Source organism: Strigops habroptila, chromosome 13 (assembly GCF_004027225.2).
Source record: "Strigops habroptila isolate Jane chromosome 13, bStrHab1.2.pri, whole genome shotgun sequence".
NCBI classification, from domain to species: domain Eukaryota; kingdom Metazoa; phylum Chordata; class Aves; order Psittaciformes; family Psittacidae; genus Strigops; species Strigops habroptila.
The window spans coordinates 14,071,816-14,096,043 of record NC_044289.2 but is presented as its reverse complement, the minus strand read 5'-3'; the positions used below and the strand labels follow the sequence as shown (position 1 = coordinate 14,096,043).

Sequence of the window (24,228 nt, the reverse complement as noted above, 5' to 3'; positions counted from 1 at the left end):
ATACCTCCCCAGTTTCTTGTTATTACATGTTATTCCATGTTTAGTTCACTTTACCATGTTATTACCTGTTGTTCTCTGTTTAGTTCACTTTCAGGATAGTCTGCATATGAATATTCTTCCTTGCCTGCAAATGAAGTCATCCTGGGAGCAGCAGGGACCAGGAGGGCTGGATTTTGGTGGCTTTCACTCATTTCTGTTCCCTCCCAGGCTACGATACGTTTCCTCTTGAGCAGACACTGTTTGGGGTCTCTCCCATCACTAGGTTGGTAGCAGCCTATGATGGTTGAGACATCTGCCTGGCTTTATGCCGAGGTGAAGCTGGTTAATGAATTTAAGCATTATTAGGGGGTGGGAGCACAAAAAGCACCATCAGGGAAGTCCCACCTTTTCAAGAACAGCTGGGAAGAGCAGCCAGTGCTGGCTGTGAGCATGGCTAAGCCAAGGGAGTAGCAGGAGCCTTTGACTGTCTGTACAAGGAAGCATACATTACTGGATTCATTTCCTTATTTTCTTGACAGAGTCGCAGGCACAGCTTATCAGGCCATCTGGAAAGCACATTGTGTTCTTGGTAGACTGCACAGACAGCTCAGGGCAGCTCAGACATACTCACTTGCTTGGTACCAAACTTCTTGCTGCTCACCTGCTTGTGCCACCTGCCTGGCAGCTTGGTTGGGTGAATGGCTTATTCTCAGGCTTGGTTTCATGTGCTGAACGCTCCCATTGGCATTGAAAAGGGGCTGTAAGAGGTTTGACCTTCTCAAGATCAGATAGAGCCAAATATTTCAACATCAAAATTTGAGACTTGTCCACTAGAATGTGTTTATTTGAAAATATATTAAACTGCCTGGCTAACATTTCACAGTGCATGGTCAAGCGTGGTCCCTCCCCACAGTCCCTCCTTGCTCAATGGAGTATCTTGCCCTTCCAGTGGTGGGATGAAGACTCCTTTGCTCATTCAACAGCTTCCATGACTTCCATCACGAGAGTTCGTGGTCCTGTCATGATGAGGCTGCTGATGGTCTGATAGTCCAGATGCAGCACGTACATCCCATTCACTGAGAACACAAACTGGCACACCTGCAAGGAGAGGAAGGGCTGGTTGCCTTCATCCGATGTCTTCATGGCAGCTCCTGACTGTGACTGACTAGACCCAAAGGCTGCAACACAAATAACTTGCTACAAACCCCTGTAAACCCTAAAGCGTTACCACTCCATAAACCACACTAATAATCACTGTGCTATAAGCACTGTATCACAAAAAAATAGGGCCAAAGGGATTTAGACTGTGAGCTAAAAGAGAAAAAGACTCATTTATGAGCAGTGGTTCACTTCACAGATGGAAATAAGGCACAATATTAACATGAGCAATTTGGGAGCAAATGAGATTAGGTAAGGAGAAATTAACTGGGCTCTTGAGTAAATGAAACAAATTCATCCACCCCCTTCCAATCCTGCCTGAAGCAAACAAGGAGTCACACTCTGCCTCTGAAGAATCCCATTATTCCAAATAACCATGTGACTTCAGACTTACATCAGCTTGTAGAAATTACTCCCACACTGTTGGGGGTTTTATAGGGAACTGTGAAGCTCAACACTTCTTTCATTCATGCTTAAAACTCAACACACAAACCCCAAACGTGCCTGGGTCTAAAATGAGCTTCAAGACCTCAATTCATTTCACCTGAGTTGGAAATACTTGAAGTTATTTAATGAATCAAATCAAGGCACCAGTATAAGGTTAAGCTTTTGTGTACATGGAAAATAGCTCCATGAAGAACTACATCCTTAATAGCAGAGAAACACAAAATGTGTTACATCTCTGCCGGGAGAGCAGGTGATGGGGGATAAAGCTCTGCTCCTTCCCTGCTCCACTGGGGTTATGTGCAGTTACTGGAGCTGACATGGGAATTCTTCACTTTGTTTTTTGGAGCTCAAACAGATTCAACAGCTCCAAAGTCTGCCACAGGGACAGCTTAGTTTTGACAGAGGTTTTCCAGTTTCAGCTACCCACAGCCCCTGTGCTGCCCTGGCAAAAGGCAAATCCAACACTGAGCAACCACAAAGAGGGCACTTTGCCTGCAGAGCATCCTCCCCTCTGCCTCACAGCACTGCCAGAGCTCCACGTGCCGACTCGGTCTGACTCATCTCCACTGCAGGAGGTGGGATTATCACAGAGGATGTGTTTGTGTTCAGCCCAAAAAGCAACAGCATATGAGTCCTGCCTCCTCTTAAAGCACCATAAGTAAGAAGTACCTTCATCCCCGCAGCAGCAGCGGGTCCTCCTGGGTCCACTGCTTGGATGTGGCAAGGTCTTCCTCCTCGGACCACAAAACCCCAGCCCACCGCATCCCCCACAATCTACAAGCAGAAGAAAAGGGTTTTAAAAGCCAAGGAATGGGCTGGAGACAGGAAATGCAACAGTTGCTAGTGAGATGGAGAGCTCTGCTCATGATCTTAACTTGTCATGGGCAGGAGAGAACGGGCTGTGCACCAAGTGAGATGCAGAACCATAGATTAATTGCTCTCTGATTAACATTCTCTGCCAGCAAGTGCAGAAGAGCGAAGCGCAGGCAGCATGAGGCTGAAGTGCAGGCATGCACCAAGAGCACATTGAGAATATTTCCAGAGCATGCACACGGTGCCTTTTCCTTGGCACAGGGCAGCATTTCCAGGATGGAAGTAGCCCATTTCCTGTAATACCGAGGCCATCTGATGTGACTAAAAGAGAAAAGGAATTCCCCAAGGACTTTGCACATCACCCGTATAAATAAATAACAGCAACTGCACAGCTAAGCAGAAGGAAATGAGCCATGAAGGGCCCAGGCTGGCAGAGTTGAAGGGCAGGGCAAGAGCATTCAGGAGGAGAACAAACGGCACGTCCTCATACATGCCACACTAATCACCAGCTTCATTTTTCTTGCTCCTTCCCATCAATTTCTGCAGCACAGTTAATGTAGGAACCTGCTCCACAGCTCCTCTGTAGCACTACTTGTGTCCAACCAGCATGGCAAGACAGCCTTCATGCTTCCTACCCTGGCCACTGGGACATTCCCCACTCAAAGGCAGTCAGGAAAGGGCTGAGAAGTTCCACACAAAAGCAAACAAGCACAATAGGATCCGCAGGGCAGGAACTGTCCTGCGACATCCACACCCAGCACCCACCATCCCTGCCTTGACCAGTCCTATAGCTTTAGAAATCCATAGAAAAACAAAAGCCACCAACTCATGTTGTTTGCAGCATCCTGGAGATTCTGCAGCATGTCCATTTTGTCCGTGACAAAAGCCCATTGTAAGAAAGGCAAGTGTGGCCCTCGGATGCTCTCCGGTCAGTGCTGCTCCATCAGATGCTGATGGATCATATCAACATATCTGATCTACAGCAGGAACACTGAAGCTGTGCATGAGTCTGTGTGACATAGAGGATGAGTGTCAAAGTCTCAACTGTCACAAGACTTATCAATGCTACCGTTTGCATGGAACTGGATGAAACACAAATGGGCATTTTTCTGTCCAGGAAACAGTCTCTTTCCTGATCTACCCCTTTGATACACATTAAACTAAAGCAGAGGCTTCACGTGTTTTCACCCACAGGACTATCTGAAGACACCAACCCACTGAGACTCACCAAGGAAGCTGTGATGATGTGACATGCAATCAGAGTTTCAGCACACAGGGGTCAGAGAGGTATACAGAAAGCCATCAAAGAGCTGTCAGAGAGCTCAGTGCTGCTGGATTAGCAATACCATTGCAAGGGTCACTTACAGTCAGTGTTTTCTTGATGTAGGGGGCCCCGGGGGACAGAAGCTCTTCGTTAGTGACGGGTCTCTTTAACACTAGAGCAGAAGGTGACAGATCCTATCACAATCAAGGGGTTCATACAATAAAGTGCATAACAAGGCAGCCTGGGGGTCACCATGGGCTGAAGAACAGATATTAGAACCAGCCACAGTTACTGCCCACAGAAATCTTTGCATTCATCTCAATGTGTTCCAAAACACTTGCACAACTTTCCACATCCAGCCTTAGAGGTGAGGCTAAACCTCTCCTCTTGCAAGTCACCACGCCAACAGCGACTGCATTTGGACCTGAGGCTCAAGCTAGCCTGTGCCATGAAGGAATAGATGTGCAAGGATAGGGCAATGCAGGAGCCCAGACCTGATTTGGGGTTGCACTCAGCCACGGGAGGGAATACCAGCGTTGGAGTAGTGCTGAAGTAGGGGTTGGAGTTTCCAGCAAGGGAAGTGATGCTGCTCCTTCGAACTGCTGAGACAATCTTGATCTCCTTGTTGGTCTGAACTGAAAGACGCAGAAATAACAATTACCCAAGGAAGGAACAGAATGGATTAAAATAACAAACTTCCCCCACCAGCCTGACCCGCATCTGAAATGTGGGCACGCTTTGAGGATGGCATTTGAGCTTAGAAAGAACAAAACTAGCTTCAAAGAAAGATCAACAGTTGATGTAAGATGAGTTATTTTCCTGGGATGGGGAGCTGTGGTAGAGGCTGCCACTGCTCACTACATCCACCACAAACCAGTGGGATGGGTGGTCACTCCATGGGATGCCTGGAGGAACGCACTGTACCTCAGCTCTAGGACACTCTGGTAATGCAATCCTTGCTTTCGCGCCCCTCCACAAACACATCCCAATTACCAGAGAGAAAGCTGGTGTTGCCTGGCTCCGGGTTGAGCTTGCGAAGACAGAAGGGACTGTCCGGGCTCTCGGAGAGGGCACGAGAAGAGTTCTCATTGAGTAACTCTGTGAGACGGCGCCTCCGCCGAAAGTTGATCCAGAACTGGTAGAGGAGGTCACTGTCAAAGAAGTGATGCCTGTTGGAGACTAGGAGAGAACAAGGGAGGAGGGAGAGGCTGAGGGGCTGTGAAACATGTATAGTAAATACACCGAGGGACCCAGATGAATTGCTTTTAATGCCCCTGTGTTCTATTACAGGTTTTCTGCCTGTTTGAGAATGCTACCTGCAGGGACAGAGGAACAGCAGGGCCACGTCCCCAAGAGATGTCACCTCCCAGGGGTGCACCACTGAGTCACAGCGCTCCACATGTCCCTGTCCCAAGACATTCAGAGCACTCCCTGCCTTCTGAATGGAAAGGTTAATTCCTGCAGACGGATATGATCCCCAGCAAAGCAGAGCTGGACATTTCATCCTCACAACCCAGCCCTCCAAACCCAGCCCCGCGGCCGGAGGCTTTGAAGGACTGAAGTGCAATAGCTCAGATTTCAACCCAAAGCTTTTGGGGTGGTGGAAGATTGCTCCGATTTCAAAGGTCACCAGCTCCAAACATAGAACTAAAAGGCCCCATTGCCATCTCTAAGTGGGCACTTGACCAGCACTTGTTGCATGCCATGAATGGGGATTTGTTTCTAACACAGCCTTGACAAGTACACTCATCTCTTACTTTCCATCCCGGCTCTAGCCCATGGATCTCACCATGCTGGATGATCCCATGCTCCAGCAGCGCCCGTCCCAGCTCCACTGCTTCCTTTCGGTTCTCTGCTTCTCCCTCCTGGACCAGCCAGTCGATCATCTCGCAGCCCAGGAAAGTCCTCTGGTACTTCACTGAGTTCTCCTCTCTCACCTTCAGGAATGACTCTTCCACACTCACCAGCCTGGCACAGAGGTGCAACAAGGCTCCCGTGATGCTCTATAGCCCTGTCACCCCATATGAGAGCTGCAGCCAGATGAAGCAAGGCCAAGGGAAGCAGGCAAAGCATTACAGCCAAAACATTGCTGCCTGGGAGCGAGGGAGAAGTGCAGAGCTGCAGCATAAATCTTCATCCCAACGGAGGAAGCAGCTTCAGCTGGACCAGTTCGGCTGCGACCTCAGCTAAAGACCGCAGGGAAAGCAAAGCAAGTAACTGAATGCGTGCAACGAATGGCAGGTAGTCCAAATTGATGGAGAAGGTGTGTTTCAGCGAGCACATATTCAGTTTGTAGCATATGGGAGAGCTAAATCCAGTGTCTCCACGAGAGGGTGCAGCGGGCTCAGCCGTGAGATGCGCTGGATGCTTTTCCCCAGTCCCACGCTGCAGCTGCAGAGCAAAAGCAAAGCACAGGGAAGCACATCTGCAGAGGGGCAGGGAGGGACCGAAACCAGCACCCGAACCAGGAACAATCCACACAAAGAAAACATTCCAAGAAGAACTGGGAATGGCCACTGGATATATCCATCCCAGGAAACTGCAGACTGGACCTCAGCACTTCCCTAGGTACCAGATCCCAGAACCTGTGCTTGAGTTGGAGCCCTGAAAAGCATCCCTGAGTTCAGAGCACAGCTCTTGCCCCAGCCCAAAGAAACTGGTTGTCCTGTAGCTGTGACAAGGCTCAGGAAACAGCATTTCCCAACGCTATGCCACAGCATACAGAGAAGGAAGAGAAAAGCCAGCTGTAGCTGTGGCTCCCATCTGCAGAGCATTATCAGCAAGCACAGACAGCACAGTGCACTCCCAACGCTCATTGCTGAGAGTTGTGTTGCAGGGGAAGGACTCACGTACTTCTCATAAAGACTTTGTCCTCTCAGGAACACCTTCACATCCTTAGTGAGAGGGAAAGTCCCATCATCCTTGCGGAAGCGGTACAGCAGCTTGGCATCCTTGTAGTCCGAGTGCTCGTCACAGACTGAAAGGAGTTCAGAGCAGGGAAAGACAGTTGTTTTAAAAGGTGGAAGTTTGCATCTTCTTAACTCCAAAAGCCACGATTCAGGTGTCATTGCATTTGGGAATTGAACACAAAAACCTTACAGGTCAGTGCTCACAGGAAACCAAAGTGGTTTTGTTATTTGAAGAGTGATTTCAATGTGTTTCCAGCATGTAATAAAACAACATCAGACCTTTCAGAGGCAGCACAATGATCCTCACGAGATGATTACCATCTCCTGGATCCCAGCAGAGAAGAGGGCAAACAGTTTAGACAGCCCATTGCAGAGCACTTAGTGCTGCAGGTAACCAGGAGCCCTGCTTCCACAGGACTAACAAAAACAACGGCTCACAAGGCAAGCTGGAAAGTCAACTTCTGTGTCCTGCCAGGAGTTATCACAGAAGCAGGAGGGACGCGTCCGCGATAAGCAATCAAAGCAGCACTGGCACCCGGTCTGCTCAGCTTTAATTAACTAATGGATTGATTAGAAACTGTGGGCTGGAGAGATGGAAAAATAACCAGGTTTGGGTGTTAATGGTTAACTGAGAACTTCCTGCTTCAGCTTCATGCTTTCGTGATAAAGCACAGCAGCCCTTTATTTTTATTCAAGGCAGCTTAATGTAAAGGGCATTAACCTCAGCAAGCAGCAGATGGTAACGGAGTGTCTGCATTGCAGTGGTCAAAGGCAGCTATTTCTAGAGAAGAGGCTGGATTTGGTATGGTTGTCATCTGCCCCTGTCTCCTCAGCTGTATCCTCTATAACTACCACCCAACTCCATGCTCGTGCCCCAAAGCTCAGCTCCAACCCTTCCCAGAGAGGGTAGTGCTGCTCCAGCCCTTTTTGATAATCCAGGACTTTCATTCCTGATTAAGCCTGAAAGTCACACGGAGAGCAGCAGCTCTTTGCCAATCTGAAGCCCTTGTTTCCTGTTGTTCTATCAGGAGCAAGGGCTGGACCTTGGGAATTGCTCTGCAGCTCAGTGACAGACTACAGCGCATGGCCTGAGTTAAGCCAAAACTGCTGAAAGCTCCAAATAATCTTTAAAAGGAAGAAGTGGCATCACACAAATCCCAAGGGAAGCATTCCTATAGGATTGCTTCAGCCCCAGGTTTACAGGCACCCGATTACTTTTTGCTTCGAGTGATGTGGACTCCACACCCCTGCTTATCCCCACCTCAGCATGGATGGGGAAATTGAGCATCATTGGGATCTTACCGTAAAAAAATGGATTTCCCTGCAGATGCGAAGCATGTGTTATAATTCAGCTTCCACTTCTTCCTCTTTTACCAGTGCAGAGCCCAAGTCCCTTATCTGAGGGACAGGGAACTGGAACACCCCCTAAAGCAACACAGATCCAACCCCATATAGCCTCATGCCTGCCTGTCATCTCTCAGCTTCTCCAGGAGCCCTCACCCAATAGGAGGGTCATGAATATGGCCTGACCATGCTTCCATATCCTGATGGATATACATGGTGACCAGATACACGGCTACCTCCCTGGGGAGCAGAGAAACCCACGCACCGTGATGGATGATGTAATGGTCCATCAGCTTCTGCATGAGGCGGATGCCCGTCTCTCGGTCTGGTGCTTCTTTGTGGTCAATGAGCCAGTCCGTGAGCTCCTTGGCCACGAAGCAGTTTGGGTACGTTCGGAGATGGTAACGTCTGTCCTTTATGAGCTTCCCATCATGGAGGCGAAGCCTAGAGAGAAAGATTGAGCAGAAGTGGTGATACAGGGGAATTTAGGTCTAACATCCCAGCCACTGATGATTTGGGACTTCTGGCAAGCACCCAGTGACTTATAAATTCAACCAAGGCCTTGGCTTCACAAAGACTGCATCAGTCAAACCTAAGGAGTCTCTCCATCATCCCCTTGTCTCCTCTTACCACTACGTAGGTCTTAGTCTGGACCATACGTGTCTTTTTGCTCTAAATGAGCCTCTAAAATATACCTGGCAGCTAACTGAAGCTGGTGAAGAAAGGCCAAAACACAGGGAAAACAAACACTAGTACACATATTTGTCATCTTGGCACAATTCTGTGTCTAGTTCTCCTTCCCCATCACCGTGAAAGCAGGAACATAGATGCGCCCAGGACAAAGTCTTAGACACAGCTCAGAGTGGGAGCAGTAAGGGGATCTCTCATTTCTTCTGCATATGCCAGGCAAAACCCATGCACTACCTACTAATCCATGTACCCACTAATCCAACAGTGGGCAACAGTCCTGACATTTTCATTCAAACTGGGATAGACTGGGACAGAGTTTACCAAAGCAACCACCATCCTGTCCTGAAAACCTTGATGTTATGGCGAGACTGTGACTGTGATGGAAAGATACATAAGGGTGAAGGTTACTCAAGTGAGCACAGCTTTGACTTTTAAAAGGACCTTTACAACTGAGCAAGCCACAAGGCACAGAGCTCTTATGTGTTCAAGCCAAAGCCAACCCAGCTTGGCAGGAGATCTGTCCAGGAGCCAAACTTTTGCCCTGTAGTCATGACTGTTCCCAAATACTAACCCTGGAAAGTGCCCAGTGCATGCAGCAGGCTCAGAGACAGTAATGAAACATCTCCTCTGGAACTCCAAGATGTTCCTGGTTTCAGACTATTCATTTCAATTCAGTTTTGCCCTGGGCCAATCTATTTTACAAAGGCACCGATCACTGCAGCCTTGCTTTATGTGGAGCCTTTTATTCTTTTTATTCCTTTTGAAGAAGTTATGTGAACAACAGTTTCAGACACCACGGGAAGTTTTAAATATCCTAAAGATCTATCAGATACTAACAGATTATCCTAGATTGTAGGATTTACAAATATTAGAGCCTCAAAAGCCTTAAGATAAAACCTTTTGTTTGATGAAGAGTTGTAATTGGTTGTATAAATAATGCTGAGGATACTACGAGCCAAATACCTTACAGGTATTTTCAGACCTTCCTGGTAACTAAAATACTAACCCAAAGATTGATGCAGACCCAGCTCCTCCTTTGACAGGCCTCCCTTTAACACAGACATCTATATTCAGTATTTTATTCTCTTTTCCTGGAAGACTCATTCCCACAGTTCTGCACATGGATTTTACATGAAAAGAGCAGCCCACAGGCAGCTGCCTGCTATTTTTATGGTCCACTGTCAAAACGCAATCAGACACAGTCAGCAGCAACTGCAACAGAGAGGCTGCCACCCTGCCATGCCCCAGCCATGGGAGAAGACAAAGTCATTTATCATATGCTTTATTTCCTTCATAATACAAGTGGGATGTCACTTTAGAGGTGTGTTTGGTAGAGATAAGACTTGTAGCAAGAGTATTCTGTGGCTATCTAGAGCCAGCAGGACTCTATAAAGACTATATATATACATAGATACATATGTATATATACACACACATACACGTATACTCACTCACAATAACACAGACCATAATCACACAAGGCCTGAATTGAAACTGGTTGGGAAAATACTATTTCCTCTATAAGTTTTTTTCCATTGTGTTTCAGAGCACTGCATAAAATGCACAGATCTTGTTGGGAGGGGGGTAAAAGAACAGAAAACAGATTTTCAGCAAACAACACTACTAAACCCCAGGATTACTGTTTTGTTGTGTTTTAAATGCACTTATTCTGAAGCTATTCAACTGGGAACAATTGCCAGGATAGGGATGAAGCGGCATTCAAGCACCTCTGGAGCAGCAGTGCCTTGGACCTTCATGGGCTGCTCTGAATTAGGGACAGGTTTGCCCTCTTGCTGCAGAGCTGGGGCAGGGAAGATGCACAGCTCCAGTGTCCTTGTGGGCTTTTCGCTTTCCTCTTGTTTACTGTTTCCCATCAACTACAAGGAGGCCAATTTTGTCCTTCAGATAGAGAAGGACATAACACCAGCTGCTGAGCTGACACCCTCTATAAACCAGCCCATGTATGATGTTGCAAGAGCAAAGCCAATGAAAACGAGGGGCATATAATTGTGCTTCCAGATAAAAAAAGATAAAAGGATGCACAATGCAATATTATGAGGTTTCTAGATGCCAAAACCTACCCCATGTATGCATTTCTTCTTCAAAGGGGGGGAGGGAATAAAAAAGGCAGAATAATTCAAGGACAAAATGCTAGCTGGAACAGGAGAATTGACTCTTGCGAAACACTCCTCGCTTGGCAGCAGTGAGCTGCTTTCACATGCATTGGATAACCAAATTGTTCCTCTGCCAAGGTCATTACAAGGACGTCATTATTCATCCTATGTAACCTTGTTGAAAGGGGGAATCACAGCAGTGTAAATAGAAGAGAAAAAAAGATCCAAAGAAAGAAAAACAAATCACAAACCTCCAGGGAATGGAGTTTAAATCACTTCAGCCTTTTCAAGCACAACTTCCCTGCTCTTGTGGCAGATCAGCATCTTCCCAGCAGCGTTATGGGTGTCCACTGCTGGAAAACAACCCAAGGAGCTTCTCTCTTGATGACTTCTGCATGTTCGCATCATGCAGTTTCAGAACAGAGTCTGAATCGGAGGCATTTGCCAAAGCAAAGGGATTTCTTGTATTGAGAATTCGCTATTTTACTGTATTGTAGCTGCACAAAGCCAGAGCAATCCCTAAAGCAAAAGCTACTCTGCACCAAGAACTCACACATGGCTGCTTGGAGCAAGAATATCTCCCTGGGGTGCTCTCCATCACCTCCTTCCCGTGTAAACAGACCTTGAGCATCTCAAATGCAGAGGTGGATCTTTCAACGATATTAACTCCACATTACCACAGCAGTTAAGTGCAAATAACAGGCCCTGGAAAGATGCGTCACCCAAAGGACCTTTCCTGTTCATTTCTTTACAGAAAAACAACTCCAAACAACCCACCCACCAAACAATTCAGTGAAAGGCAGCAACAGCCACAGCAGCTTTTCTGCAAAATAGCTGCTTCGAGGGCACATTCAAGCTGTAAACAGACTCAGAAAACCCATTTTGCTGCACTCCCAGTCTGCAAAAGCACCAGTATATTCTGATGGAGCTCTGCAGGCCTGTGGCAGCCTAAAGTGCTGCAGAGCTGTTTTGTTTTCCTACTTGTATTTAAACGCATGTGTAGGAAAACAAGACTCAAATCTCAGCAAGAAACCCCAGCAAGCACCAGTCTCCTTCCCAGTCCTCACTTCCACCAGAGCTGAAAAGTTAATGTTGAGCTTTTTAAGGTCATTCTGATCATAGAGTCTTGGCTTCTCAATAACATCCACCAGATGACTGCCACATGGAGTCTCCCCCGTTTCCTGCAGGAAGACATCCCCACTTCAAGAGTTCCAAGTTCACCAGAGAACCACCAAATCCTCTGTGGACCAAAGGCTATAGGCCAGGAATACAAACTTTGGCATGTTCATTCACATACTTTTAAATGAACCCGATTTCTAGAGCATCAAAGTGTGAGCATTTCATGTACCAGTGTCTCTAAGTATCCAAATACAACACTGGGCACCTTTGACAGCTGTAGACAGTGGCTGATATCACAGTTTAGTTCCTCACAGGAGAAAACCTTACTTTTCCTCTCACATTTTCTGCCTAAGACATAACTTTCCTAAGTATTATTTATGTTTAAGAGTATTTAATGCAGCTCAACAGAGCTATTAGAGAACAGCTGGTTCACTTGACCATGAGGAATACACCCAGCAGAGAATGCACAAGGGCTTGTCTCTACTTGAGCAACTCAGGTTACAGCAGCGTGTGAATTCAAAGCCTGGTAGCTGCTCCAGAATATCCCCATGCAGATAAGCCATTTGTTGCAATTAGAAGTGATTAATTACAGAATGCTCCCAGGAACACACAACAACCCCCCGTAAAACCAGTGTGATCTTCATGTGAGTTTATAGGTCTGAAACAAAAAGACCAACAGCAGATGACGTGAAGAACAAGCCTGAGACTACAGCCCTCTGAAACTCAAGACCAAACTATCAGTGGCAATTATCTTTGTCTATTTGATGGGGAGAAACTTCAGACCCAAAACTCCTCTTCCCCCCCATCCACGGGCTAGAAAGCAGCATCCCCATGGAAGTGAAGGGGCCCTGCCCCCAGGCATCCCAAAGCCCAGTCTCCCCTCAATTCCTTTAGGAACTGTTTTGTTCTCAGCCATCCCCACAGAGCATTCCCTCTCTTGTGCAGCTATTTCTGGCTGGGAAACGCATCCTGACACTGAACACTCATCCCTCCGGCCAAAGCAAACTTAGAGGGATTTGCAAACTTGCTGGGAAGCCAAAGAACTGTAAAGACGGAGCAAAGGTTTGTTTGATTAAATGCACGAGTGGGGAGGCAGGGCAGGAAGCAGGGAACAGGGAAAAACAAATGTTTGAGGGTTTATGTGGATACAACAACGTTACTTGCTGATTGAGGCTTTCAGAGCCAGGGCAGATGGTGAGGCTCCTTTACAAGCTTCTTTATTCCTTACCTGGGGAACGGCTGGGGAGCACAACACAGATGTTTAGCCCTGCCCTGTCTGCTGTGGCCTTGACCTCACCCAACCTCCCTGCCTCAGTTTCCCCATTGCTACCTATTGGGCATCCAGGAACATTCAAATCACATAGTCCTCACCCACCAGGCTGTAAGATCCCCAAAACACAAGAGGCAGACTCGAGCACTCACAGTGTGCTTTGCTCTGCATCACTCAATTCTCCTTTCAGCCAAAGGAGCTGCAGGGGAAGGAGGAGCCCAGCAGCAGGTTGGTGTCCATCCCTTCACCTCCCTCCCTGGGTTTTGTGCTGGCCAGCAGCTCCCTCCAGGCTTTCTGCACTGGGAGCAGGCTCCTGCTCAGACCAAAGCAGATGTGACTGCCCTGTGCCCAGCCACCAGCAAAAGGACCTACCTCTCCAACACTACGAGCGCTGGGTGCTCTGGGATCCTTCCATGACATGTAGACCCAAACGGAGCCGAAGGAGAGAGCAGTCCCACTGGGTGACATCCATCTGCTCCTCTGCACACAAGCAAGAACTCAAGTGTTTCAGGAGCAGGTCAGGGGCATAAAGCAGTTGAGGCTGCCCAAAGGCAGATCAGGTCTGCTCCTGGTGCTTTGGTGTTTGCAAAACAGCACCAGTCTCCCAGCATCAGGGTTATAGCACGCACCAGCCTCCGAGGTGAGAGCTCTCACCTCATCTCTCCACTTGTAGCTGCTTCTCACTCCTCCTACCACCCCTCCAGCAGAGATAACCTGCACTGGGTTCACCCTGGGGTGACAAACTGAACTGCTTGCTCCTACTCAAGATTACAATGTGCTGCAACAGGCTTGGTCTGAAAACTCCCAGATTTTGGGAGCTCTTTAACCAGGAAGCCCCAGGGCACTACAGCTGTGATGGGGGGGATGATGGGTACCCCCAAAACCACACACATTTTGTGTTTTCTATTCAGCTTTATCCCAGTCACTCTAATGGAAAGATATTCCCTCCCTGCACACACCTTGCATCCCTTCAGGCTTTAGCATCCTTTTTACAGGCTCAGGATGCAGTCACACTGAGGAGTGAAGTTTCCAGACAAATGTTGGGAGGGAAAAAAAATGAGTTATTATTGGTTTTCAGAACAGTGTAACATTTGCACTATGCCTTTACCTTGCTTATAAGAACAACCATAGCGTGCAGTATACTGGAAGAGTGCTGTTCACAATCAGATTTATTGTATCCCTTTCTCCCCCCTACAGTCACAATCACCAAATGGTGGAAAAAATCAGACCTTCACCTCTCTTGCAGTGTAATTGAAATGAGGCAAATCACTCACAGCAGCTGCTGCTTCTCCTCAGCAGTTAAATAGCAGAATGCATAAGAAAGTTCAGCTCAGTCTCAAAGCCTCGCTTATAACTTGGGCTCCAAGTCCTGCAAAGGCAGAAAGGTTGATGCAGCCTCCAGGCCCAATGGCAGCTTTCCCAGTCACTCCATGAGGAAAAGACTTAGTTTTGGGAGCAAGGACAGTAATACTTGTGAATAACAGGCTGCAAGTGTGGCTAAATCATCACTATATACTTAAAACCCAGCCACTTTGGACATCAGCTGTGTTTTCAAGATGGGGCCCTAATCCTTAGCTTGATATTATCAATCCTTGATGCAGTACAAATAACAAAGCTAAAGCTAACATGACTCACTGAGAACGGACAACACAGCGACACTGAGCTAATATTATGAGTCTGATGCTGGCACACTTGGGCCCTGGGCTCTTTACGTTATTCAAGGATATAGTTCCTATTTTCCACCCACATTTTAAACCAAAGCAGGGCGGCACCAGATACAAACAAGCAAACTCTGCTCAAGAGCTAGAAAAGCCTATAGAGGTATGCTTAGAAGCAAGGGGGGGTTCTGACCCCACATATACAAGGAACATATGTTCTGAGCCATACAGGTTTTCTTGCATAGAATATATTTCTATATTCATAAGAAACGAAACCTCAGAAGCTGCACAAGAACCGGGACTATAAATATATAGAAGTTCGGTGCAACCACATCATGTTCCACACTTGGGGGAAGATGCAAAGGGATAAAACCACCCCATCGCCATCAGCACCCCGCTGTTAGTCCCCTGGAGGTGAAGGGCAGGAGATGCCCTGAGAGGAGCAGCAGGATGAGGTAACGTGGGAAAGGATCTGGTTCACCACTGGTTTGGTGGGTGAAGGAAGAACCAGCGGATACCGGGGAGGGGGAGACATCAGCACATAGTGGGAAGAGGTTGCTCAAGGATAAAGCTTTGAGCCTCCTGCTAAGGGGGTACAGCCCTGCCCCAGCCTGGAGAGCCCCATCACCTCCTACCTCAGCTGCTCTCCAGCAATCATCACCTCTGCCCTGTAGTGCTGCTCCGTGGCTTTCTTCTTCAGGCTGCTGCTGAGGCTCTCCATGCCGGGCTGGAGGTGGGGAGATGCGCCAGGAGCCCCGCGCATCCCATGGGATGCGGGCTGAGGAGATGCTGGCCCCCAGCGTGGTCCCCAGCCTGGCTGGCAAGGTGCAGCCTGAAGCTGCTGGCTCCAGCTCCCTGCTTCTCCTTCCCTGTCTGTGGTCTCTGGAGGAGGAGCCTGCTGCAATCTGATCCCGGCTTTCCTGGTTTCTCACCCGCTCGTATCCAGCCGGGCTTCAGCTGGGAGCAGGGAAGGTGCAGATCGGCTTCCAGGGGACAGCGTCCTTTTGCTTGCTCTGTGTTGGTGACTCCAGCAGGCTCCAGGCACACACAGGTTGTGGGATGGGTGGTTTGATTACCAGTAAGATGGACAAAGCACTTCCTTACGTTGTGACTTTGCCTGAAGGGTTCAAGATGGGCCGTTCCTCAATGCAAACCATGGGGCTCCTTCTCATCGTCTTCCCTAAGGGCTCTCCATCACTTCCAAAGGGAGCTGCATCCAACAGCATGGCCACCACATGCTGAAAGGTGGGCTCAGAGCTGCTTGAGCCCTTCCTTGTCGAGCAGCCATCACAGAGGCTGGATGGAGAAGCACAGGCTGTAATTAGCAAGAGCTGGCACTGATGAGTCTGGTTGCAAGCTGTTTGTATGGCGCTACAGGCTTTAAAACCTACCTCCAGGCACTGATACCTGCCCCAGGTACCACCAGCCATTTCCATGATTTGAGATGCCAGAGCTGACCTGAATGTGGTGTTCAGCAAAGAAATAGGCAGAGGAACTGGGTTGTGGAGATGGTTAATTACATCCATCATTACTATCGGATGCATGTGCAATTAGATTTCCATTACTTAAAGCAGGAGTGAAAAATACTGCCTGGCATAGACACCCAAACCTCAGAAACACAAAAGAGGGAGGAAACCCACCAAAAGAGAACCTGGAGAAGATGGGGGCAAGGGAAGAGAAGGAAATCCTATCAGCTAAGGAGATTCTGCTTCAATTTGAAGCCTAATAAAACAGCAGTAAAAAAGCAGCAGTAAAGTAAATGCTGGCTTTAATTAGATCATCTTTAGCAGTAATTCATCAGCCAGCAGCTGGTTAGCCAGTACCTCAGCAGCACCAGCAGACACTTCCAGGCTTACGTTCCCCCTATGCCTTAGTACTGCTCAACCAAACCAGCTCAGGAGCACAGCACATAGCGGCCAGGGCCAAGGTCCAAATACAGGGAGACTATATCCCTCATATCCCAGGGCGGCAGCAAGCTGGCACGTGGGACCACAGAGCCTTGGCACCCCCAAACAAGCTCAGTGTCCCACAGCACAGGCCTTCCCACAGAGGGTACCATTGCCCACCTGCATAGGACACCACGAGAGACATCAGCACTGCTGTGCAAGCATCCAGGGTGTGCACTGCCCACCTCCAGGTAGCCAAGTACAAAGCAGAGCCTGAGAAAACAGAAAGTGGGAAAACAGCCAGGAGCAGAGCAAGAAGGAATCATGGGAATTTTTTGGGTTGGAAGGGACCTTAAAGCTCATCCAGTTCCAGCCCCCTGCCACGGGCAGGGACACCTTCCACTAGAGCAGGTTGCTCCAAGCCCCTGTGTCCAACCTGGCCTTGAACACTGCCAGGGATGGGGCAGCCACAGCTTCTCTGGGCACCCTGTGCCAGCGCCTCAGCACCCTCACAGGGAAGAGCTTCTGCCTCAGAGCTCATCTCAATCTCCCCTCTGGCAGGTTAAAACCATTCCCCCTTGTCCTGTCCCTACAGGCCCTTGTCCAAAGCCCCTCTTCCAGGTTTCCTGCAGCCCCTTTAGGCGCTGGGAGCTGCTCTAAGGTCTCCTCGGAGCCTTCTCTCCTCCAGGCTGAAGAAGGAACAGGCAACACAGGGTAAAGGCACTGCTGTAGCTGAAGGTACATTGTTCTTCCTCTGGCCAGCATCACTGCTGGCTCTCTGCTTACAGAGGAGCAGCAGTGGTGTAGTTAGTGGGGCTGAACCCATCTCAGTCTCAGTGCTCCTGTCCAAGTCAAACAGGCGCTGCAGCGGTGGGCTGCACCAACAAGGCTCCTTCTATCCAGGCTCCCCCATTTCCTGCTGATCACACCATGCCATAAATGCAGGAGAACAGGCTCCCCTTGTGCGCCCAGGCAGCCTGGGGCAGCCTCGGAATGCCTCCGCTCCCACGTTGCTGATGCTGGTGTGTCTGCACCAGTCCCAGCAAAAGGGCCTTTAAGGTGCTCCCAAGGCTTGTCCCTGCTCACTGCTGCAGGATCCTTCATCCCTAACGTGAACATGTGCCAACTCCTCCCAACCTGCCCATCCCATCACAGCACAGAACAGGGCACTGTCTCTACCCGCAGAGCTGAAGCCTCTCATCCATCATTCCCCATCACTCCACGCTGGAGCTGACAGCATTGCAGGGCTGGGAAGAACAATCCCTATCCCTAGGTATGTCTCCCCCACTCTCTATACATGCAGGGATTAATTAGATTTAGTTATCAGCTAGATGTACAGATGAAAAGTGCTATTCACAGCACGGCTTTAGAGTCCAAGGCTGCGCTGAATCTGCGCACAGCGCTGCAGGGTCACTTCATCTGGGTCTCCTCTCCAGAGGAACTGTAGTGTTTGAATTTTCCTGTTTCAATGGATTAGTGATTTGACTCATTAAATGCTCAGAAAAGATAGAGGCAACCTCTGGGTACAGCCAGGTGTCAAAATGGTGAAAGGAGAAAGAAGGTTTAGTACCCACTGATTTCTTTTTTCCTCTCCTTTTTTCCTTAGCAGTGCTGAGGAAAAGACAGGAGGGAATTAGATGAGTTGGTTTTTAAGTTATAAATACATAAAAGAAACAGAACTATTAGTAAAGCACTCCTCTTCTGCAGCAGCAAGTCAGGAGTGAGCACAGAGAACACCACGAGCTGTCACAGTCATTCCTGACAGCTACTGCAATATGTGCCTTAGTCCTTCACTTAAACATTGTCCTGTCCTCCCCACAGCAGCTCAGGCTCTGCGTTTCAAGCAGGGAGCTGGAGGAATCTCCTATGCAGGGCAAGAGGGTTTGGCAACAGGCTGAGATTGTGATTTTCCCTGCTCGGAGCCGGCACACGGGGTGCCAGCAGCCTGGCCCTGTCCCTGGCCACCACCTCTCACCCCACACACGGAACGTGATTCAGCTTAGAAATACAAAACAAACCTCACAACCAACATCAACGCAATAAAACCCCAATTTCGCAGGGCCTGTTTTTCCTCTAAGCATGAAAGATGCCCCGGCACCAGCCACAGGCCATATTCCACGGGGTCACTGCTGGTCCCCAGCAAGATGTGCTCCCCTGGAGCCCAGCCAGCCTCGTGTAGGAGCCAGGCTCTCCCTGCTGCTTACAGCAAATAGGTTTATATTTGGCTGCAAAGCTCAGAGTCCAGCCCCGGGGCTATTTGCTCTTAACTCATTGATGGCAGCAGAGCAAGTGCTGGAGGCCACCTCACAGCAAACACCTCCATAAAAACCCCACATGAGCAACAGTGAGGGGGTCCTGCATGGGGGTCCTGCATGGAGATGTCACATCCAACAGCACCCACAGGAATGGTCTTGTAGCTGTTAAAGCCAGCCTTGAGTTGCTGCACACCAAAGATGTGTGTTGCACCATAGAAACTCCTTGATTCCTGTGTTGGAAGCTGGTAATGGGACGGGACAGCAGCGTTCCTAAGATCCCCAGAAGTCTGGGAAGATTTATTACCTTCTAGTGGCAGCAAATGAGCATGTTATTCAGCAATTTCTCATTAGCCAGTTATAAATCTAAGCTGGAGCTTTCATGTCATTGAATGTCCTTCATTTTGTTCCAGAAAGTAAATTGGGATGTTAGAGCAATGTATATTGCTTCTTTCCAAAGAAAAGAAGCACTGCTAATCCCAAGCAATCAAATGCAAGTCAAGATAATTTGGCTGGCTTCAAAACAGCAAATAGAGGGATCTTTGTTTCCCTTAATTTTAAGCAATTACAGCTCAGTTGTGGTTCTCCAAAACTACAAAGAATTGAACTTCAGCTTGCAATAAACCACCCTAAACCCCTGATAAATGAGATTCTCCCACAACTGCATCGCTTCAGGAGCTGCAGCTTATGAAAGCACAGCCAAATACTCACCTTCATGGTGAACTAATAAAAGTTCTCATTGGGAATACAAAACCAAACAAAGAACAAAGAACAGCAACAACAAAAGAAACTCTCTCATGCCACAAGCCAGGGAACCTGCGTCATCTTCACTTCCCCATTCCTCAACAGCTATTAGAAGAAACATTAGAGGCTTTGAATAGGCCTTAACTGGCAGCTCCTGCAGCAGTGCTTGGGTGTGAGACTTCGAAGCCCAGAGGAGTTTGATTCCCTCTGTTCACCCTCAGGGTGAGGCTCTTCACTGTGGTTTTAAGATCAAAGTGAGGTGCCAATTCTAGACCCACAGAGAAGAAACCCTGAACCTTCAGAGGTGGGAAAGTCTCCAGTCTCATGCTGTAATTGTGCTAATTGCACTACAATCAGCCTGCACTGACACAGCCAAAGGAACTGCTCCTGGCAGGGCAAGTGCAGTCCTACCAGGATCCATTAAAGGGAGCTGCTGGCTATTGCTGTGCCCCACCTGTATCAGGAGTGATGGAGAGGACAGCCCTGTCCCAGCTCCATACCATGGGTCTAATGCTTTCTTGTTGTAAAGAAAGGGCTGTTATACTGGTTCCACAGCAAAGGGCTTTCAACCTACCGTAGAACCTCGTATTTGTTACAGCTTTAAACTGCCTCCATCCAGCCTGGTGCACAGAGGAGGGAGAGCTGAAATCCTACCATAGCAAGTAAAATCAAAGGAGTGTGTGTGTGTGGTTGGAGAAGAGGCTTAACACAGCATGAAAGTCCAAGGCAGAGGACAGGATGGGGCTGTGGATAAGCAGATATGCGAGCAAGAACACATTTCTAACCCTGCATGCAGGTATTCAAACCTCACTTCAACTAGGCTCTTTCAGCAGCCATGCACGGTAACACTGTCCCCTCTAGAGGAAGGAAGGAGAAGTGAGGCTCTTCCTCAGCCGCATAATCGGCCACAAGTTCCAAAAGGAGCTGGTACACAGCCCCGGTCCTTCATCACAACCAGTGCAAGACAGGGTTTGCACTGGGACTGATCCGGAGGAGCTGCAGCCCAAGGAATGCATCCTGCAGAGCCCAGCTTAAGACTACACAAGCAAGCAGACAAGAGCCCAAGGGAGATTTAGGAGTCCTGAGCTGGTGCCATGCACACGAGTGCTTCCCTCTAGCACTAACATTCAGACATAACTCATCTCAGTACATCAGCAGCAGTTTTCTTGTCACAGCTCCTGTTCCACTGGCAGCAGTGGCCAAGGACAGCTGAGCCATTTCACCACTGACACCTTGTGGGTTCTGGAAGGAGATGGGTCATGGGTGGAGAAAGGCAGGAGAGGCTCTGGGCTGCACCTCCAGCACAGCCCAGTGTGTGCCGGACCATTTATAGATGATAAAAAGCCCTTATAACCACTACCACAGAGAGAACAGGCATTTAACAGACCTGGAGACAGGTAAGTCTGTTCTGCAGAGGTTTAATTTAACTAGCTGGGGTATCTCTAGCAGCCTAGGCTAGAGACAAGGAGTATTTATTCCACTTCTTTCATGCGCTTTGTGCTATTTCTCTATCGTAAACCTCAGCAGTCTCAGCAATGCTGAGCAGCATCTAGGAGGCAGCACGCTTTGGCAGGGCTTAAAGGGAAAACAAAAACCAGTTTACAAACTGTGGAGAGTCGATAGCACTGGATTTTCCTGCTTGAGCAGCGGTCATGATCCTGGTGAGGTACCACACACAGCAGCGTTCTTGGCAGCCTTGTAACCACAGTCTTTCCCACTTGTTCTCAGCGATTGCAAGTACAAGTAGGCTTCTCCTAGGATATATTTTCAGTATTGATTTAATCGTTTCCATTTTTAGCCAGTTTAAACGTTGCCGTTGTGGCAGTGCTGGTGAAATTCAGACACAAAGCACCATTTGGGGATAGAAAAACAGCGTGGTTTCACCTCTCCTAAAGCTAACGTCAGTGACTTCCTCAGAAGAGGAAGCTAACCTTTCTTTTCCTGCATTACTGATGAGAGGCAGCTCCTTGCTGACAGAGCACAAAGAGCTGGAGCCCAGGCAGACAGGCAACGTGCCTTGGCCTCCTTGTGAATCAGTGACTTAACAGATGATGAATGATCGCACTGCACAAACAACAGAGCTTTGAGGTTTACAGCTTCCCAACAGGACAACCCAGCACCACGTCACCTTCCCTTTCAGTTTGCACCCAATGGCTGCCATCTGGAGAGGGACTTTCGACAAGGGTTTGTAGTGACAGGACAAGATCTGGTCTATAGACTCCACTTTTTTGCTCAGCTTTTGCTGAATGCGCCCAGCTGGAAATGCAGAACACACATTAATGCTCTCCATGGCATTATGTACATCTCTAAGCCATTGGCCTCCAAATGCTGAGAAGATGCCAAAACCCTCCCTCCAGAACCAGCAGATCAGTTTAGTTGAAGTAATCCCAGCTGCAAACTCACAGAGCAGCCCTTAACACAGGGTCTTATGACGAGAACGGACACAGTGTTAACAGTGGACTGATGCTACCCAGCCAAACGTCCACTTCTTGTGTGTAAAAATCAGTACAATTACTTCTACAAGGCAAACAGGATTCAGTCCTGCTGACCAAGAACATGAGAGAAGATACTTTGAGTTTACATAAAGCTCAGTGCAGTCAACCATCTGGAGTACTCACGTGGCTGCTTGGCTGATGAAGGGAACTGGAATCTGATGTGCAGCATCACCACCAGCCGAAGGATTCATCACAGGAATCACTCTTCTTGGAAAGGAAACCTGCTTTGAGAGTTACCTTTTTCTCCCGTGCTAAGTGCCTTTGTAGACAAGCTTATAAAAACCTCAGAGTACATAAATCTACTTGGAACCACTTTAATTTCTTATAGCTCCCTTTAAATAAAGAAGGCCACCAATGTTGTCTTAAACTGTTCTTAACTCGAATAGATCTCAAATTAGCATTTAGACTATGAAATTCTAATGAAATATAAAGATGATACACGTGGCTTGGGTTCTGTTGTCAACACTGGCAGCTTCCTTTCTCCCTCAGTACTGGTAGTGAATATGCACAATATCAGCACATCAGGACATACATTTGTGCTGTTAATGTCAGTCACTCTCCTACACGTGGGTTTAAAGTTAACTGAAGTGTCCTGAAAAAGGGCTGAACACCGTTCTGCTCCATTTCTCTTTGCTTTATTGTAATGCTCTTTAAAAGCTGACACTGCAGTTCAAGTCTGGTACCACTCTACAGAACAATGAATAGTGTTCACTCAAATGGCCATTCCTGTGAACGTCACAAAAACACAGCAGGAAGATTAAAGATACAGTATTCCATACTGACCAAGCTTCCATGGGCATGACAATGAGAGAGGGCTCTACTAGAGGTCACCAAAGCCACTACAGTCAAACCCTAAGAATGGGCATTGAAATGTTGCTTGATTTCTGTTTCAATCCCTGCTCGAGCCTTTCTTTCAGTATTGCCAAAGCAAGGTGAGGACTGAAACACCTCTGTTGACCACTGTTCTCCAAGAGGACCACTGTATCTTTAAACGTGCCCTGGATTCAACAACAAAAGTTTTACCTACACTTGTTAAATTATTGCACAGATCATTACACTGATAAATACATTATGAACCCATGGAATGTTACACAGTCTGGCCTGGAAAAATCAAAGCAGCAGAATCATCCTGGAGGTCTCAACCATGAAGGAGAGCTGGCCAAGGCCTTCTTGAAATGTACTAATTCTGAACAGGTTTCAAGAGAGAAATGAAACAAGTTTAAAGTAATCCCTCACTCTTAGGATGAGGTTCCTGGTTTGGGGACATTCTCCAAGACTTTCACTCTTTTGCAAGCAGCACTTAGTTTGAATGCCATGAAGTTTCTCTGTCATCAGACTACCTGTAGGAATCCAACTGCTCTGTACTTCCCAAAGTTGAAGCCATACCAAGGAATACATCAGTCTGAAACATCAGGGAATCTAACCCAAACCCTGCAATGTCTGATTGTTGCAGTGGTCATTTCACCTACTGCAATTTGCTTGTAGGACTTACAACTGTTATTACACATTAGGGGATTGAAAGGAAAATGGAGTAAAATCCAGCAAAACAGAGGCTTTACAAAAGAAAATGCCTCGTTTCACCCTTTCCTCTGGAAGACACAATAAAATGTTCAGATTCAGACAGGTCATAAAAAAACCACCCATCTGCCTGTGAAACTGAGACCAGTTGGTATATTAGTTTTGTGGCTGCAGTTGTGTTTTCTACCATTATACTGGTTTTTAGTATCTTCCAGCAAGACCTTTCTGGGAGTTGTAGCATTTTGTTGCCTCTCTACAGTGCTGCAAGAAGAGAGACAGCAACTGCTCTGTCCCTGTCTCCTCAACCGGAAGACAAATCGTTACCCAGAGCTTCTGCCTGAGTAGGGCTCTGGCTGTTTAGGTTAATTTAGAACATAAAGTTTCAAGAGCTACAAAAATAAAACCAGAGGAACAAATGGCTCGTGCCAATCATAGCTGCAAGTGATGAAAATCAACCAGTTTTCCCCCTAGGCAGGCCACGCAGCTGAGGAGAACGCACGCATCCACATCACAGTATTGAACGCTGATTCACTGTTGATTGAATGGGTTGAAATAAAGCTCATCCCGC

At 47.9% G+C, this 24,228-nt stretch overlaps 1 protein-coding gene across 1 annotated transcript; it reads right to left on the bottom strand.

The window, feature by feature from the left end:
- Window positions 1–794: 794 nt before the first annotated feature.
- On the bottom strand, window positions 795–15,639 carry LOC115615338 (DEP domain-containing mTOR-interacting protein-like). Its single transcript, XM_030503417.1, has 9 exons — window positions 15,401–15,639; window positions 8,180–8,358; window positions 6,515–6,638; window positions 5,451–5,629; window positions 4,655–4,840; window positions 4,156–4,296; window positions 3,763–3,833; window positions 2,254–2,358; window positions 795–1,077 (listed from the first exon to the last, which is right to left on the bottom strand). Exons 1-9 carry the CDS (start codon window positions 15,526–15,528, stop codon window positions 952–954), a joined length of 1,239 nt encoding a protein of 412 aa, XP_030359277.1. The 5' UTR covers window positions 15,529–15,639; the 3' UTR covers window positions 795–951.
- Between the last annotated feature and the right edge of the window lie 8,589 nt (window positions 15,640–24,228).